This window comes from Tursiops truncatus, chromosome 9 (genome assembly GCF_011762595.2).
Source record: "Tursiops truncatus isolate mTurTru1 chromosome 9, mTurTru1.mat.Y, whole genome shotgun sequence".
Lineage (NCBI taxonomy): Eukaryota > Metazoa > Chordata > Mammalia > Artiodactyla > Delphinidae > Tursiops > Tursiops truncatus.
This window is the reverse complement of record NC_047042.1, coordinates 103974202-103994431: the sequence shown is the minus strand read 5'-3', so window position 1 is coordinate 103994431 and position 20230 is coordinate 103974202. Positions and strand designations below refer to the sequence as shown.

The following is a 20230-nucleotide window of genomic DNA, read 5'->3' as shown; positions in this document are numbered from 1 at the left end:
CCTCAGGTTAGGTTTTGGTAAAGGGAGGCCTATCAGAAAACAGAAACCAGCCGCCCAGACGCTCCTTCAGCTTCACCTGCATCCCCATCACCGAGGGGCCCGTGAGGCCACAGCTCCGGGCTTCTAACCCAGGCCCCGAAGCCAAGCCCCAGGCTGGGGCCGAGAAGTCTACACTTCGACACACTCCTCTCAAGAGCCTTACGCTCCCTGAAGCTCAGGAGCCCCAGCTGCGTAAGTCCCGCTAGGAAACCACTGATATCTTCAAGTTATGCTTCACGCCATTTTCAGGAAAATCAGGCATTTCATCTTAATTTTATTCCGATAATAAATATGATGAGATACACATTAGGAATGTGTTAATACACTGTAAGCTTCTTGAGGGACCTTATTTTAATAAATTAAATTACAAAGAAATTCATTCTCAAATGAGCTTTTAAGAAATAATGAGTTTTTAAAAATTTGTATACCTTTACTAACATAATATTAGTAATTTAATATAATCAATACTATCTCATTTTTTTTTCACACACCATGACTCCATCTCCTCACCAGGAGGCAAATGCCATAGACAAACAGGCAATCATCAGGCAGAGCCCGGGCGGGACCGCTGCTGCTAAGCTGAGACACTTGGAGATCAAGGATAATTTCCCGTTCCAGTGATCCCCAATCTTTTTTTGCCCTAAACAAAGCTGTCATTCATGAATGCCAAGGCGGGCATAGTCATAAGTGTTTGAAATCCACACACACACACACACACACACACACACACACACACACACACACACACACACACACACACACACACACACACACACACACACACACACACACCTAGAAACCTTACATCTTAATTTGAAAATCACAGGATATAAAGATATTTTCTAGGCCTTCAGTTATCTCTCTCTCCTCTCTACTGCTGCCGCTCACTGTTGAGACGAGAGACATGGCTCCACCCTTCTGCGTTGCATCAGCTCCCGTGCTGTCATTCAAGACTCCTTTCAGTCATGTAAGATGCATTAAAATTACATGAGAAAAACATGAAAGTAACTCAAAGTTACGCTATGAGTACCCTGCCCTTCCTCTAGCAGTGGGAAGAGGACTGGACCTGGGCTCCTTTGGCACAGGGCTGGCTGGGACCCACCCGAAGGTGCTGCAACGGGACCATCTCGTCCTCCACACACCACAGTGACAAGCTTGAGACCCAAAGAGCGCCACACGTGTACTGTGTCACAGACCAAGGGAGATTGCAGGTGGATGCACAGTGAAATGCTGGACACCCCAAACTCACCCACCAGTAAGGCTTTCTGTTTCTTGTCTCAAAAGAATATAAAATTTGTTTGAAAGAGGAAAGGAGGACTTCCCTGCTGGCGCAGTGGTTAAGAATCTGCCTGCCGATGCAGGGGACACGGGTTCGAGCCCTGGTCTGGGAAGATCCCACATGCTGCGGAGCCCCCATGCGCCACAACTACTGAGCCCGTGTGCCTAGAGTCCATGCTCTGCAACAAGAGAAGCCACAGCGATGAGAAGCCTGCGCACCGCAACGAAGGGTAGCTCCCGCTCGCCACAACTAGAGAAAGCCCACACACAGCAACGAAGACCCAACGCAGCCAAAAATAAATAAATAAGTAAATAATATTTTTTATATGTGTGTGTGTGTGTGTGTGTGTGTGTGTGTGTATATATATATATATATATATATTAAAAAAACGGAAACCCTCTTCTTTCCAAAGGCTGGCCCTAAAACAAAGAAGTGCTTTCCTTCCCAGGACAGGCTGGTTCACGGCTGCAGGCAATACGGTGCTGGCTGTGACCTCCACCGCGTGCAAGTGCACTTCAGAAGCTGAGTCTCCAGTGAACTGAGTCACACACTTCTTTTCACACTACAGTACCAAAGGATTGGCTCCGACCCCAGACAGGAGAAATTCATCATGGTAATGGCCTCCGTCCATTTACCGTGAAGGATTTTTGAATATTAAATTCTCTACATATTATGCATTCAATAAATATGTATATTAAAGATTCTAGCTTTCAAGTTACACGATTCACATAAAAAATCAAATTATTTCAACAAAAAGGTTTAGAAACCAATTTCTACAATACTTTATATGTTTTAATGTTTGTATTGGCGGTAAATTTGCTTCAAATCTATATTTTCACTATCAAAAGCAGGGAAAAGACATATGAAGCAAAGAAATTTCAAGTTTCTGATTTTCAAAACATGACTAGTTTTGTTTTCGTTTGTTTTTGGCTGTGCCACGCAGCACACGGGATCGTAGTTCCCAACCAGGGATTGAACCCACACCACCCGCAGAGGAGTCTTAACCACTGGGCCATCAGGGAAGTCGCGACTAGGATTTTTAAAACAAAGTTACCCTCAGATAAAGCCATACTCTTAATAATATACACAGATAAACAACTGTAAATTTAGGCATTAATTTTTTCACTTTGTGAAATTGAGACCATCTAGAATTTTTCTTCTAATATGAAATAAGCTAAGTATAAGCAGTACTCAAAAATACCTTCTTACAGTGCTTTTTATTAGATCGCCACTTTCCATGTCCTTAAGCTCAATTTCTAAGTCTGTATAACACATACCCTGTGATCATCCGTGTTGTCATAGAAGATATGAGAAACCAAAGGTGTCTCAGAAACCTGGCATTGAAGGCTAAACTGTAGAGAAGCCTAAAAAGGAACAGGGGAAATAAGAAAGAGTTAGCAAATATTCATTCAATATACTTCTTCAAAAAGAAGAAAGCTATAAACAGAAGATAATGTACAATTTAGAAAATATCTGTATTAACACCACAAATCACTTCCTTCCTACAGCAGGCTGCTTAAGGAGTACAAATGAGAACTAGTCCGTGCACCCCAACTGTGAGAGCCACTGTCTACTGTTACGGAGCTAAGCGGGCCCTGAGCTGTGCCTATGAGACCAACCCCAAAGAGAACCGGATGGGCCGTTTTCAAGCACAAGCTGAGTTTGCTGCCCCTCTGAGTACGTATCACAACACATTACTGCATCACAATATTATGTATTATTACTACCAAGACACATTAAAATTTTAGAAATATTTTAATAATCTTTATATTAAATAATTTAAAAATATTTTAATATTTAACTGATTTTAACATCCCCCCTTTAAAACAAACACATAAAAATGTGTTTTTTAATGTTAACTAACATCTCAAAACTAATTTAAATCTAAAAATATATTTTAAAGGCTTTAAAGACCCCTCCTGTATAATATCAAATTGATTAAAAAGGCTAAGGAACTTTGTGGGTAACCAAGTTTAACTTTAAACTAGCTTTACTTAGTATACTGCATTTTTGTAATAGGATATAATTTTTAGTCACAAAGTTATAATCAGGAGAAAAAACCTGTGTAAAACATTTTTACACTCTTTTTTAAAGAGGGTACTATCTAGTGTAATTTTAGAAGGGCAGGAGTCAAAAATCAAATTTCAAACTTATGAGACTACATCACAGTAAAAAAGGTTTAGGATGGTAGGAAAATACGGTTTTAAGAAAGGGATGTGATCTTACTTTAGAACCATCTCAGAAGAACAAGAAGGTAGAAGGGCAAAGACAAAGCTGGTTAGCGAGCAGGACTAAAGAGCACAGAAGCTTTCACTGTGGTATTAGAGAATGCACAAGGAACGATCCTGGAATGCAAACCTGAAGATGAAAGTGTTCTGAGGACAGGATCCCGTGTTTTTAATACCCATGTATCATCTAGTCCTATCTACTTTTTATGGGATGTCTGACCCCCAAAGTTGTCACGTAGCAGCCCCCAGGCTCCTGAGGAGCTAGGAGAGAGCGCCTCTGTCTCCTCAACAGCGCGACCACCAGCCCTGGGGTCTCCTGAGACCACCCCCAGGTCCTTTCCTGAGAAATGGCCATTAATAGTAACTGGACGATCTGACTAAATAAAAGCACTATGCAGTGTGTATCCCGATTCTCTATGGAGTTAATTACCACAGTTACTGTAAACTGTACTGAGTATAATACAAAATATTTTAATAGACTAAATTTTGCAAAAAGTGTATTAATTTAAATGCCCATAGTGGAAGAGAAAGGAATAGGGTTTAGATAAATAAGTCACTCTTCAATTTAAAAGTCTCGAATTTAATTGCTTATTTTCCTGCATTCCATCAAAAACACCAGATACGTTCTTCAGCATTAGCAATTTCTGTGTCTACAACAGTGATTATGGAGTACTGGTTTTTAAAAATCCAATCCAATTTCAGTGTGGTGCATTTTGAGATGTTCAAATGGCATTAAAAGCATAATCATTTAAAAAATAGTGGAAGCATAAAAGAATATGTGAAATTTACCTAGAATCATGAATCTTAGGCTAGAAAGAATCTATTAGATCATTTAGCCCAACCACTCTTCAAGTGTCATGTAGACCAAAAGCAACCTGTTTTTATGAGAAAACGAGGGGACTGTGCTACATCAATCCTAAGGTCTTTTCCAGCTTAAAAATATGATGATTCTACAAAAGTGAGTTATGTTTGTCACAAGTACATACTTAATAAATGGTAACAACACTATACTAATTCATTAGGTTGAGAAATTAAAACAAAAATTATTGGAGTAACAAAAAATGGTAAGAACACAATAAATCATAGGAGATCAATTAAATAAACCATGGAAAACAGAATAAAAACAAAGCTATAAAAAACATGAACATTCAACATGAAGGAATTCTAAAAGGTAGTATCTGCTTGCCTTCTTTCTCTTTAATTAAGAAATTAAGGTCTTTTAAAAGAGTGTACTATCTAGTATAATTTTACTGACACGATTTCTTAAATTTGTGTTGAATATAAATACTAACACTTGGCACCTCAGAGGTCTGGGGAACAACGTACTCTAAGTAGGTGTTTCCTTTGCTCTTTTTTCTTTAACAACAACAACACAGGGAAAAGATCTTTAGCAACATTTCATCCCATCTTCCCAAAAATAATCAGTTAATACCTTGGAATAAACCATCCAGACACGGTGGACAGATGTAAACAAAAATGGGTTCTCCCAATACATTCTCTTACAAGACAGTTTTTCACCTACAATTGTAACTAACATCCTTCCACATGAATACATATACATATTTCTGAAACATTATTTTAATGGTTACACATTTCATAAGTTATATTTCAAGTTAATTCTTTTCAAGTTAATTTTGAAACAACTACAGTTCCTAAATTAATCACTCAATAGGCAATAATAAAACAAATTATTAAACCTTTTTTATAAATTAATAAAGGTTATTTGGGACTTTACTGCTAAAAGGTAAGGAAGTGAAGTATTCTTTACATATACTGGGATATATTAAAAATTACCCATTAAGCTTTATTTAGCTGAGACAACCCTATGAGTTAATTAGTAAAGGACTATTCAAGTTATTAAAGAGAACACAGTGGAAGACTCCCGCTCACACACAGGCGGTAAAGGTCATGACAGCAAGGCTTTCTCAGAGACTTCCTCTGTATGTAAAGGTGTCACACGTAAGAGAAATATGACAAGTCACCCACCCAAAGACCATTCTGCTCTTGCCGCACACAGTGCAAATGTGATACTTTGTGTTTTCCTGCTGAAAGTATCACTTTTTTGGCAAAAGCAATATTAAAATACACATATAAATTTCACCTGTGAATAACGCAAGACTAAAAGTAAGCTCCGAATTGCCTTACTGATAATAAAAATTTTAAGGCGTATTTCAGCCTGAAGCAACCTAAAGCATATCTTCTTCACAAACTAGGAATTAAGAGCAGAAGACAAGCTTCAGACATACAGCTGTGTTAAACTAACATCCCAGTGCTGAAACCACGACCAGGGTAAACAGACAGTTCCCTTTCCCCTGATAATTAATTTTCTTTAATTTTAAGATGAACCGATTCAAAAAACGTACCTTCCCTCATATTAGTTTAAACTAAAATGGGAGGAAGCAGCATTCGCCACCTTAGATGCGTCCTTGATAACCTTCCCTTTTACTTCTTTCACGAAAACTTGAAAAAACTTTTAAACAGCCTGTGTGCATATAATGCTTTTTCCAAGTTCACTCGTATTTCCTGTGGACTGTCATCCTCAAAAGTTTAGAAAATTCTTAGAAGTTTCAAAACTCACTACAAATTGTATTCCTAAATTTGACTACAGCAGGCCTGCTTTATTAATTTGATGCCTCTAACAATAACCACTGCCAGTTCATTTATAATCTACATGATTTCAAGATAGGCAATAATGAAGTCATTGTGTTGAAATGTCAAAAGCTCACAAATTTTATCTGACTTTCCTAAGAACGCAAATTACAGCAATAGCTGCTTAAATCTATTGTTTATACCAAAAATATCACTGATAATAAAAGCAAGCATGAAACCATAGGCAAAAATAATAATAATAGTTTCTCTGTAGGTACATTCTCAGTATTTTTTCTAAAATACTGTAAAAATTTGTTTACAAAAACATGAACAGTATGTAGTACTCCTGGAATACCCATGTAACACAAATTTGCATTTTTCTCCGCTGAAGTCATTTGCACAATCATTCTATCTCAAATGATTAAAGATATGAACTTACAAACAAAGAGGTAAGGGGGTACTCATTTTCACATTTACTTAATAGTGCTTAGAAAACAGATGAGGAAGCGGCTATACGCTCCCAGGGCACACAACTGTCCAAATCACAATGATTAATAACACAAGACACAATTAAGCTGGCTCATTCTATTAATTTTTGGTAGAAAAATCAAGCACCTGATACAATAAAACTGATTCTGATGGCTTACCATATGAGGTATGAACAAGAGAACTAGAGGAAAATTGTAACACCAACCTTTCCGATCCTTAAAACACTACCTTTAAAATTCCATTTCAAAGTCTCTAGATGTTAATGAAACAGAAGAGCCAAGCCCCAAAGAATAGCTCATCCACCCACCTGAAGTGTAAACCCAAACTCCTTAAAATCAACTTTTAAGGGAGTACCTACCGTAAAATGAAAATTTCACTAGAAGCTGTAATTACAGGCGAAATCTCAGGATATAAACTCAGGAGGGTTTCTGAAAGATGATCACCTGTGCATGGCTCTAAGCGACAATTCAGCCAAGAAGAGGCAAGGAGGAGGGCAGAGGCACTCTGGACAGACACCAGCACAGGCAAAAGGAGAGAGGCATGAAAAATAGCAAGAAAACGGAAGTAATGAAGCGTGGCTGGGGCAAAAAGCCCTAATTTTATGGCTGGAAACGGAGTCAGAGGGGTAACCAAACACTGGATTAGGAGAGGGCGCTGCACAGCACCAGGCAAGGAGATGCGAGTGCTGTCCTGAGCCAAAGGGATTCAAGCAAGAGGGTGAAATAACGTGGGTTACATTTCTGACAATTCAGTCTGGCAACACAACACAGAGTACGCAGCACTCACATACCACGGTGACAATGCATACAGGGAACTATGGAGAGAGCCTAAACTCGCAGGCAGCGCTGTCCACCAGAACTTTCTGTGATGGTGGAACTGGTCCACACTGTGCTACCCAACGTGGCAGCCACGGGCCACACATGCCTACTGGGCACTTGAAATGTGGCTGGTGTGACTGAGGAACTGGGTTTGTACCTTTCTGTAATTCTAGTTAATTTAAAGTGACACTGCAGGCCCAGCGTGACCCCCAGCGTTAGGGGAAAGATGCGGAGTTCAATTCCAGGCAGCAGGAGAGGAGCGTGAGGACGGCCCCTGCTAATCAGTGGCTGCATGGGAGTCTGGAGCTCCGGGAAGCAGGTGAAGCCGCCTGTGTGGACGAGATCACCCAGAGAATCCTCTGAGCAGAAAGGAACTGAGGAACTGAACAGGAAGAGAAGTCTAAGGGTTAGGAAACACTGTAACAGAGACAAAGAAGAAGCCACAGAAAGCACGGAGAAGGAGAAGCCTGTGACAACAAGGAAATTCTCGAGAATCCCGTGGCTTAAGCAAAAGGGCTTCAAGCAGAGGGACGAGGACGAGGGGCAGACGGGCGCAGGGGCCCCGGCAGCAGCGGAGGCCCCGGGGACCGGGCGGCAGCGCGCAGCGAGTGAGGCCCTCGTCCCGCGTGGGCAACACTTCCTACCTAACAGCACGGATCCAGAGCCCTGCCCGCTAAGCCTGATTCCGAGTCAGCCAGGGGTAAAGCTGAGCGCCTGCCCACGGGCTGTCCTCAAGGGTCTACTTAAATATCCCACTTTCTAGGCTTAGTTCTCTAGATACTGGGACAGTGCCTGCCTTTTTCTCCCCTCCCACAATACAACCAGTTAATATTTGTTCATATTTAAAATTAGTGAATATGAATTTTTAATCCAAAAATTTATTCAGATTTCCAAGTTCAATGGTAAGATTTACAAATTTTCTTTCATAAAAGGAGATGGCAGTCCATTGCTTAATTTTTAAAAATTAAAATAATTCACATAATCCAAAGCTCAAAGCATATTAAAAAGTACATGGTTCAAAGTCCACCCTCTCCTCCTCCCTCAACCTCCCCAGCAGAACCAGACGTGTGAGTAATCGCTTCTATGAATTTCTTGTGAACGCTTCCAAGTTTCTTTATGCAAATACACATTCTTACTTTTTCCACCTTTCAGACACAAGAGATAGTTATTCACTGCTCTATATCTTCCTTTTTTTTCCTTAAACATATATCTTAGAAATCTTTCCGTATCAATGTAGGAAGGGCCTCCAAATTCCTTTATACATCCTGACAATCAATGTTAAACAGAAATTAAAACCTCAAATCCCAACCCTGAAAATAAGAGGGACTAATATGAGCCTGGGAAGAGTTGAGAGTGAGTTATCAGCCTAGGAATTTACTAATCATCTTTTAAACACCTTAAAAAAAGTTGCAAGTAGTTAAAATCTACAACAGTTAAAATAAGCCTATTTGCTCTTTTATGAGCTATGAAAAACATTCTAAATACTCAAAACCTAATATATTTAGGCCATAAATAAAATTCCTGGAGTACTTTCTTAGAGGAAATAGGTGCTGTACTCATAAAATCAAGGCTACATATAAAGCTCCTTTACCATTAAACACCTTTTGGAAGCGGTTCACCGGTAAACCCCAGACCAGGGCAGCGACGCATCAAACCCAGTCATTACCACCCAGAGCAATGGACTTTGTGCTCCAATAAAAGCAAGGGGCCTAGTTCAGCTGCAAGATCCTCAGATCTCACATCCTGCTCTGACGCAATTAGCCCCCAGAGAGCTAATCGCCTAACCCCGGGCTTGCAGTTTCCCGGCATCTTGCTGCGTCCGACGCTAATAAACACCAGCGAGCGAGGACAGCACCTCATTAGTCGGCTGCCTTAGTGTTTACAAGGCAGCTGCAGGTGATGCGCTCCCTGCATACAGCCCGTTTCAAAGAACGCTTTCCTAGCAAAAGAAACAGCTCTTTTCATGTTACGGGATAGCATTTTACAAACAGAGGGGCTCTGTCTGGTCACACAGGACTCAGGCACCCACGCGCATCACAGAGGGTGGCCCCTCAGTTCCTAGTGGAACCACTACACTCGGGCTCACTGCGCTCCTCTGAGCATTGTTCTGTTAAATTCTAGGAAACTGCTCAACGATCACTCAAAATAGAGGGAAAAAATGTCAATAGTTTGAGGTTAAGGTCACATTCATCAGCCACATTTAAATTCCTATGTTTCTTGTCCCTCTCAAAAGTTCATTTCAAAGTTTTGAACAACAAAAATTTTTCAGGTACCAAAGTAAACTGTCAAGGGCACTCTGACCAAAAGAGTGCTATGAAAAAGCCTAGAGAGACAAGTAATACGTTGGTTCTATCATCCAGGCACGAGTCCGACTTTTTAAAGGGGTGGCCAGGACTAAGCTCCCCTCACCCCAGACAGCACACAAGAGGACCTTCCTGGATTGGTTAACATGTCAAAGGCCAGGGAAAGGACTTAAACAGTATTAGCTGGTTTAGAAAAGAAAAACAAACGAACGTTCATTTTCCATGACACTGGCTGGAGGGAGCGCATGGCCAGCAGAGGGAGGAGAGCCCGCCGGGGACCGAGGCACCCACGCCCAGGAGACTTGCCTGGCCTTGGGTACCATGACTCGGTGCTGCACCATGAGTGTATGGCAGATGGCCGCCATCAGCGTGAAGGCCTCCTCGCTGGCTGAGTCCCTCCAGACCAGGTTTAACAGGGTGTTGGTCTGCTGTTTCGTATCCAACTTTTTCAGACATTCCTCGGTTATGTACGGTACTGACAGTCTACCATCCTCCTAAAACACACCAGATGGGTTAGTCTGAGTTAACCATGTTCTATTAGAACTCAGCTCAACACTACAAAGATAATGTAAAATCTTATTTTCCTTCAACTGAAAACATAAGAAAGGCGTTACCTAAAAATTATCCACATCACAACGAACATATCAATATCTCTACCAAGTCCCCCGTGAAAGTAAGCTGAAATCCTCTGGAGACCCGAAGTCATTACCCATGGTAGGTGCCAATTTTGCCCAGCATGACAACACAGAACTGTGAACACTCAGTCTGTGCTTTAATGTGACAGTATGTTTAGTCCTTACAATTTAAGAAAAATTTAATTCATATTTTTCAGATTGCATTATACTAAGCACACATGTGTGAAAATGTATTACCATCTGATAAAACTTTCATTTTAAATTATCTGAGATACCACAGTTTAAGCAAAATCGTCAGAATATTAAAGAACTTAAAAAGCATCAAATGAAATACATAGACCTGTTATTTTACAGCTTAGCGTCCCTAGAATATCTGACTCACCGACTAAAAGCTGAGCTAATACTCCATGCAGTTTACCTATTTGGGATATTAACCAAAGATACATACTTTTTTCATATATGTACATATATATGAGTATATAAAAATGCCTATATATACAACACTGGGTGTTACTGACTGTACTGTTTGGAAACCTGGATGAATATAATTTATGTAACTTACAACAATCTACCAAATAAAACTGTATTAGAGGTGTATCTGATATATATATATATATATACATATCTCTCTTCACTTAAGATACAAATCGCATTTTGTACGGGCACACCTGGGAGATACTGCAGGTTTGGTTCCAGACCGCAATAAAGCAAACGTGGAAATAAAGTAATTCACATGAATTTCCTGGTTTCCCAGTGCATATGAAAGTTATGTTTACACTGTCGTAGCCTATTAAATACATAATGCAATAGCATTACGTCTTTTAAAAAAACAATGTACACACCTTAATTTAAAAATGCCTTATCGCTAAGAAATGCTCACCATCACCTGCCAACAAACAACCGCCAAAAACCTTCAATGTGTAAGAAGTGGATCATCTGAGAAGTGCAATAAAATGAGGTGTGCCCGTACAAATAAAATTTAAATTTCACAGATTCTCTGTCTTCTAAAAACAGAAGTTTTATCTACATCTCATCTACAGGATCCCACTTTTTTTGACCATACAATAAAATTCACACTTTTCGGTGTGCAGTTCTGAGTTTTGACAGATGCAAGAGTTCCAGCACCCACCAAAACTCTGTTTTGTCTCTTTGTAATCAACCCTGTCCTGGTCTAAGCCCTGGCAACCACTCATCTGTTTCCCCCGTCCTCCTGTTATGGCTTTTTCATCTCTGCTAAGGGAGCCCTGTGCCCTTTCACTCAACCCCCCAGCTCCCACCCCACACAGCACGAGTCACTCTCAAGTGCACGGCTCCTGGGACTAGACTCGGCTCGGCGTTAACCAAAGAGAAATTTCCTAACCAAAAAAAAATATATCTAAAACCCAGTACAGCCACACCTCAAGCCATTTCCATTGTGTAATTAAGAGAAAAAGACGTCAGTGGCAGACAAATTGTGCGTGTAAGTGACATAAAGCTTTTTATTCCTTGAAAATGCACAGTAAACAACGCTCGGTGAGAAGTGGGAGATAATATGGGACACTGTTCGTAAAATGAATTTAAAAACCAATCATAGTATTTATCATCTATAAAATTTGCGAAAATTGACAGAAGATGTTGTGTGCTGTTCACAAGACAAAGTAAGAAGAAACTGAACCTTATTTTTTCTTCTAGGGGCTGAGGAGGAGGAGGAAAGGGACTGACTGTTAATGGACTTGGGGTTTCTCTGTGGAGTGATGAAGATGCTCTAAAATTAGACAGTGGGGATGGCTGCACCGTTATGTTACTATACGAAAAGTCACTGAATTGTGTATTACTCTAAAAGGGTGAATTTTGGAACTTCCCTGGCATCCCAGTGGTTAGGACTCTGCACTTCCACTGCAGGGGGCACGGGTTCAATTCCCGGTTGGGGAACTAAGATGCCACATGCCGTGCAGCCAAAAAAAACAACAACAATATTTTTTAAAATAAATAGATAAAAATAAAAATATATTTAAAAAATAAAAGGGTGAATTTTATGGTGAAATGTATCTCAATAAAGTTATTTTTTAAAAATTCTTTACAAAAAGAAAAAGTAGAACAGTGCGTGACACACAGTAGGTGCGCTTCCTGAGAACTACAGCAGCTTAACCCTTTAACCCAATCATTTCACTCCTAGGAACTATGTCCTAGTAATGATCGAACTAATATACAGGATGACCTATTTTACATTAAAAAACCAAACACAAAACCATGTGTCTCCACATAACCTTGTACAGACGTAAGGAAAAGGTATGGAAGAGCTCGTGTCCAATCACGAGGACGGCTCTCTCTGGGGAAGGGCACGATGGCAGTGTAGGTGAGGGGCCCTTATCTCTACAGCTGAAGGCTTTACAATAAGAATGTCTTGATGTATTACTTATATAACTAGAAATAAGGACGGACACAAGCTTTTGACTTCCGACGTCACATGAAGCTGGGCTCGGACACACAGGACCCGGGAGCTTACTGGAGCACTTGTCTGCGTGTCTGTCTCTCCACTCTCATCTTCAGAGTCACTGGCTGAATCCTGACAGCTTGTGTTGGCAGGTGAAACCGGCAACCGAGAAAGGAGGGTCTGGAGGACGCTCAAATACACTAGCAGTCCCTCCTCAGACAGGGTCCCTTTGTAAAACAATCAGTTACAACCGTTAATTAAAAGGGATCAAAAAGAAACTGGAAAACTCAGGTTCACATTTTTCCTGTACTCAGGGAGGCATTTCTGACCAGGACTTATATAGATGTGTGCATTAAAATATACTAGAGGAGGATACCAAAATTCTACGATAGGCACACGAGCAGTTTAGCATGAATGGGGAAAACATCCCCGCACTCCCAGGAGTTCTCCCGTTCAACTCAAAAATTCTTCTTAATCTGTGTGGCCTTGTAATATGTATTTAAAGCAGACTTTTTCATTGTGCCTGGAAACCTTCCCCAGGGACACTGCCCAGGCCACAGTCCTTCAGCAAATACACCCTTCCAGAAATCCCCACCCCAGAGGCCACCTCGACAACGGGACCCCCGCCACCACACCCCCTGCTCTCACGCGCCAATACCACCTCCATGTGAGCTCGCGTAGGACACATCTTGCATGTCATACCCAAATAATTTTCACCAACAGTTAAAACAAAGTAGAAGAGCCACGGCGCTCCACCACTGGTCTTGGAGCGTGGACCCTCTATGGACAACAGTGCATTCAGGAAGGGCTCATAGGGGAAGACGGTCTGCACGTCGGCCAAGGCAGGAATGACAAAGTGGAAGACCTGCTCCGTGAAGGGGGCTGCCAGGACCTCCTTCGTGAAGGCTGTGAAAACTTGTTGCCTTAAAAAGAAAAATGGAAGCTTTTAATAAAACCAAAACACACTGTTCACAAAATCATTGATTCAAATCACTGGTCACAAAATACCTTCCTAATAATGTTAAGCTTTCAGTATCAACTAGATTACCCTGAACTTCATGTTGTGTCTTTCCTATAAAAAAAACTCGGCCGTGTTTTTGCTAACTTTTGATAGCTACTAGAAAGCAAGAAAATAACCAGGTCATCAGAATTATAAATTTATCTTAGGGTGCAGGACAGACAGAAAAAGTACATTTTTCTTTAAACTGAGTCACACTAATAAAGCAAAAATTTGACTTTCAAGTCTATATTTAACAGGGCATCCTATGTCAAAGTTATTGTTGGATACAGACGATCTTGTGAAATTACAAAATCAATAAATTGATTCCATTCTCACCTTGCACCTTCTGGACAGGAGTTGTAAGTAAAGTGCAATGGTTTTAAAACATTCTCTAGCAATATTTTTGCTATAGGAACTCGAGATAAATCAGAATATTCAATACTTGATGGAAGTTTGCTGTTAATTAACAAATAGAGAGATCTATAATACCCTAAAAGAAAAGAAAAACATATTTATAATTTGTATCAATTCATACCTTTTCTTATAAGGAAGGGAAAAAAAACTTGTCAATTTTTAAATGCTTTTTACAAATCTCCACAGGTACAACTTCAAGCTAATTTTTCTTCAAGTTTTCATTAAGAAAACCTTTAGGTACCCGTGTAGCTTGAAGTGATGCATAAAGTCCACGTACCCACTACCCAGCACCAACAATTATCAACTACAGCCAGTCATCTATGCCTCCACTCATTTGGAAGCAAATCCAAGATATAATTATCTCAGTATATCATCAAAGGACTTTATTTTTCTTAAAACTACCATCGTCACAGCTAAAATAAATTAGTAATAATTCTTCAATACCACAAATACCTATCAGTGTTCAAGTCTCCAATTGACTCATGTTATAAATTTTATTTAACTAGTTTGCCTGCATCAGGATCCAAGTAAATCCCATACATTGTGATTTTTTAAATGTCTCTTAAGCATCCTTCAAGTAATTAAGTCGTTCTGTGGTTTTTTAAACAATATCACGTTGAACCCAGGACTTTAACCCCGGGGTAGACTTGCACCCGTCGCAGCCGTTCTCCTTGCTGATACTCGTGATCATCATCGTACTGCTGATGGGCTGCAGTCAGGTGAGCATCTCTGCTTCCTGATGGGACAAGATGGCCCAGTCTCACCTTCCCATCTCCCAATCAGGACCAGGGACTCTTAAATCCCTTTTAAAGGAAAGGATGCCTCTGGAGACCACAATGTGGGCACCGAGGGATTCACATGTTTTAAAGACGACCTCTATGAAGCAGAAACACCTGGCATGGCCTTTCAAAGCTGCTGATGGGCTTTCTAGGGGTATGGTGAACATAACTCTGCCGCCACTAACAACTCAGGTCACGCAGTCCTACAGAAGCGTGTGCCCCCTTCTTGCACGGCAGTAAGAGCATCTTCGGGCGTAGTCTGCAGGCATCCCGTTACTGTAAGCTCACGCTAACACGCTCTCCACCTGCTTGGTCTGCTCCCTCCAGTTCTGCACCCGACGTTCGGTCGCTGAACGGAGAGTCTCCGCACGGGTCCCCAGACCTGCTCCGCCACCACCCCAGCTCTAACCTCACACACACTGATCACCAGCGACGGCGCAACAAGAAAGCCTGAAAGCTCTTCCGCTATAAAACTGAAAAGACGTAAATACATCAAGAAAAAATTTTAAAGTAGCGTATTATTAATATATTAACACAAATATGTGTAGATTGACAGCATGAACAGAGCATTAAGTAGTTTAGTTGCAATTGTTAAAAAGCTCCATGTTAAGTCAACATACAGTGCACAATAACATGAACTAGTAAATGAACACGATGCTAAAACATTACAGACTAGTAATGTCAGGAAGTAATTTATCAAAAAAGATGAAACATGGCTATACCACAGACACTGGAAGCAGCACCTTCTGTGTAAGATTCTGAAGCATCTCCTAGTTCAAGACACATTTTAAAATAACGCATATTTCTTAGTTATCATCTTTACACTTCTGAAAGCAAGAAGGGTAAAAATTCTCACTGAATGCTTAGTCTTTTTTTTTTTTTTTAAAGATGTTGGGGGTAGGACTTTAGTAATTTATTTTATTTATTTTTTTCTGTGTTGGGTCTTCGTTTCTGTGCAAGGGCTTTCTCAAGTTGTGGCAAGCGGGGGCCCCTCTTCATTGTGGTGCGTGGGTCTCTCACTATCGTGGCCTCTCTTGTTGCGGAGCACAGGCTCCAGACGCACAGGCTCAGTAGTTGTGGCTCACGGGCCCAGCTGCTCCACAGCATGTGGGATCTTCCCAGACCAAGGCTCGAACCCGTGTCCCCCGCATCGGCAGGCGGACTCTCAACCACTGTGCCACCAGGGAAGCCCATTAATTTGCTTTTTAGAAGATCAAATTCCACAAATTTCAATTTACTTTTAATTAACTCAGTAGTTTCCCTAAGTTTTCAATGAACTAAGTAGGGTTTCTTTATTTTTTAAACCTAAACCAAACAGTAAGGTTGGATGTATAAGAATTTAATTTCTAGTTTTAATCCTGAGACTTAAATTAGCTAGATTTAACCAGTCAACAGATTAGTCCATTTCAAAAAAAAACAAAAGCAAAATTATTTATGTTTTTATCAGTCACTGTTGCTTTCTAGAACACCCTATAGCTCCTTTTACGACTCATAACGTACCCATTCTAACGTTAATGCTCCGGAAGTCCAGGAGCCCTGCAGCATCTGATTTCTCCACCTGTGAGAACACCGGGAGTCAGATTTTTGTTGTTGTCCTTGCTGGCCACACCACGCGGCTTGTAGGACCTCAGTTCCCCAACCAGGGACTGAATCAGGGCCCACGGCAGTGAAAGCACAGAGTCCTAACCACTAGGCCACCAGGGAATTCCCTGGGAATCAAATTTTCTACTTTATGTTACTTAATTATCATAGAAGCTTTAAAAATCATATGCACTTCATGGTCTTTCTGCCGGCAACACTAACACGTTCTCAGAGGAATTTCAGATCTAGGTTATTATACCTGACAGAATGCAGTCACTTTAAGACGTGTGTCACCGAGTTAGTAAGAAAATTCAAATAAACTGAGCACCTTCCTCTCCTCTACTGAACTACTGTGATTCCTGGGACAGGCTCTTCCCGGGTCGGTGTGGCACTGTGTTTGCGGCGTGACTGTGCCCACCACCCGGGCCGCGGCACTCAGCCAGGGCAGCCAGGCCTGCACTGCGGGCCCAGAGCACCTGGAACAACTTCCGACAGCAGACACTAACTTACTTCATTTTCAAGCAACAGGAAAAGTGCGGTAAAGATATCAGACACATTTCCAAATTTTGAGGGTGGGTAGAGACGAGGACAGACGTTAGAATCTGTGACTCACACAACGCTTCCCACCCCAGAGGGGCCCTGGCTGGTGCCGACTGCTCACGACCACGCCACCCCCGTTCTTAATACCGCTACTTACCATTCTGAATCATGTAGTGCAAAATTTGTTCAATCACGGACACCACGTAGCCAGCATCTTGTAAAACAGGCAGATAGGTGTTCTCAGAGGAAAACACCTCAAGCATTCTCATTGGAAGTGCAACATTCAAACTGTCATCATTACAGTTCTGCAGTAACCTGTAAAAACGAAAAAAAAAGTATTCACATACTTACTAGATGGCAAGTGTCACCGCAAGTTCCGTCAAATTCTTCTCTTCGCTACGGTAAGTGTTCGAGCCGTTCTGTTCTAGCGCTACAATATCCCTGAAAACAGACGCGACTCCAAGACAGACAGGAAATAACCAAGCATCGTGTCACTGACACTTTTTTTGAGTCCTTATTATGTGCCAAATAGAATGATGGCGCCTGGTTTAGAGAGGAAAAATGCACCATCAGAGAGGGAGAAACAGACAAGGAAAATCAAAGATCACCGATGCCGTGTGGGAAGGGTATGATCCACTGACCTAAGCTACATCTACTACAACTCAGATAAGCATCTTTCCACAAGTGTCTGCAAGACTTTCCATGCCCACAATGGCCCCCAAGAAGAACACTTAGTATATTTCTGATCCTAAGTCATCTAGCATTTTGACTAAAGACTCCCTTCTTACTATGAGAATTACAGGCAGAAAGGAAGGCTTAGCTGTCACAAAACTAAGTCTTACTTAAAAACAGAGAATGCCTTTTTTTTTTTACATCTTTATTGGAGTATAATTGCTTTACAATGATGTGTTAGTTTCTGCTGTACAACAAAGAGCTATATGTAAACATATAACCCCCCTCCCTCTTTTCTTAGAATCAGCTTTACAGAGACACAATTTACACATGATAACCTGCACTCATTTAAAGTATGCAACGCAATGAGCCCCGACACTACCCCACAATGAGGACACAACACATCCATCCACCGCTTCCTCTCGGCCCTCTCTAGTAACTTCCTCCCTCCAACTCCCCCACCCCCAACCCAGTTCTTCTGTCACATAGACTAGTCTGCATTTTCTACTATTCTATACACGAGGAACCGTACGGTATGTACACATTAATGTCCAGATTCCTCACTCGGCATCTTTCTGAGATTCATCCAACATGTTCAAAACACGGTCCTTTTACTGCTAGTAGCATTCCACAGCATGGGAAGACCATGTTTTGGTTATGCATTCATATGCTGATGGACACGAGTCGTTTCCAGACTTTTCTCGTTATAAATAAAGCTGTATGAACGTTCAAGGATAGCGTGTGTGGACCTGTCTCATTTCTCTTGGGTAAATTCCTAGGTGAGGAACCACTGGGTCACATGGTAGCCGGACAGTATTTAACTTGACAAGAAACCGTCCAGTGTGAAGGGCAGTTAGTGAGAGTCCCAGCTGCTCCGTACCGGTAACGCTTGGTATTAACCCTTTTTCAAGGTTTAGCCAAGCTAACGGCTGCATTACTGAACTTTACTGTGACCTGAATTTGCATCTGTGACTATTTACGATGTTGAGTACCTTTTCAAGTGCTTATTGTTCATTGTGTGTCTGCTTTTCAAAAGTGCTCCACCTTTTAAGTGGGCCCTTTGTTTCTTGAAAACCCAAGAACACTGTCTGTGCCCACCCAGGCCGCACCGCCTGGCCCTCATTCCGCCGAGCTCCAGCAACCCCTTCCCCGGCGCCCATTTCCCCTCCCACCTGGATCCTGGATAAGCGCGCTCTCAGGTTTCCCACCTTAGTCTCCAGACCCCACTGCCTCACCCAGTCCTGGCCCACGTCCCTGCCCCTGTGCAGAGCTCTTCACCATTCACAATTCCTCTTAAGCCCGAGCCAACCGGCCCTTCCCCACCGCTGCTCTCATCAAGATGACCAACGGTGCTACGGCGGGGAAAACCGCCAGACTGTGAACTGGGCAGAAAAGACTGGTGGCCAGCCCAGCTCGCTCACTGTGTTACCCTCCATCCTCGCCTTCCACCAGGCTGATCTACAACTCCGTAGAGACAGAAGCTAACTTGTAGAAAACTGACAGGAATGCAAATGTTTCCCATACAGAGCGACACAAATTATTCCTGTTCCTGGCAATGCAAAAGGCTTCTGCCAGAGAATATAAATTCCCTAAGGCAAATCCTTATTTGAATCAGTTGTAACACCTCGGTTCCCTCCCTAATTAACCAGTTAAATAAAATTACTGACACATGTTCACAGAGAGGGAATCCTGATTTTACCTTTCCTGGAAAACAATACTGAGCATTACCAACTCAATGATCAACTCTCTGACTCCGTTTATGCTGGTGGCCACTTCCTGACCGCCCCTCCCCCCTCCCCCGTGCTTTCCCTACTTGGATGCCAGGGTCCTGGACTCTCCTCCTCCATCACCAGCTCCCCCTCTTCCCCACAGCATCCTGATGTCAGGGGACCCCAGGGACCAGTCTCTGGTTCTCTTTCTACACAATTCATTTAATCTCACGCGTGTTTAAGTTCCTTAGTGTCTAAAACGACTTCATCCTTCTAAATGCTCAAACCAAAAGCCGGTATGCATCCTTGGCTTTATTTTCTGAAACCCCACATCCAGTCTGTAAATCCTGTGCACTCTAGTTTCCAACCAACTTCATGACACTCCCACTGCGATCACCATGGCCCAAGACACCATCATTTCTGGAATGGACCACTGCTGTCTCTTACGGATCCCCGTCTCTGCAGCACACTACTGAGAACGTTCTAGAAAAACATAAATTGGAGATGCAGGGTGGCAGGGGCTACTCCAGATGAAAAGATTCAAGAGACATCCAAGGTTATGTGTGGTCAATTAGAGTTTATTTTTTAAAAAGAAGAAAGAAAGAAAAACAGCTATTCAGTGTAATTTGAAAACAAGAGAAATTTGAAAATGGACGTAGTATTAGACCAACCTGAGTCATCTCTAAGTACAAGGGCTGCTATTACTGGGATTGTCAAACTAGACTGGTTTCCTAGTGACAGT

General features: G+C 41.7%; 1 protein-coding gene across 7 annotated transcripts in view; it reads right to left on the bottom strand.

Moving 5' to 3' along the window:
* The window catches only part of UBE3C (ubiquitin protein ligase E3C), a 117677-nt gene that overhangs the window by 60969 nt on the left and 36478 nt on the right, over positions 1–20230 (bottom strand). For all 7 annotated transcript variants that reach the window (XM_019930243.3, XM_033863557.2, XM_004317443.4 and 4 more), the window contains 6 exons: positions 17265–17422; positions 14130–14283; positions 13496–13716; positions 12866–13020; positions 10052–10239; positions 2596–2682 (listed from right to left, as the gene is read on the bottom strand). In XM_019930243.3, coding sequence (XP_019785802.1) covers positions 2596–2682; positions 10052–10239; positions 12866–13020; positions 13496–13716; positions 14130–14283; positions 17265–17422 — 963 coding nt within the window. The remainder of the gene's footprint in view (positions 1–2595; positions 2683–10051; positions 10240–12865; positions 13021–13495; positions 13717–14129; positions 14284–17264; positions 17423–20230) is intronic.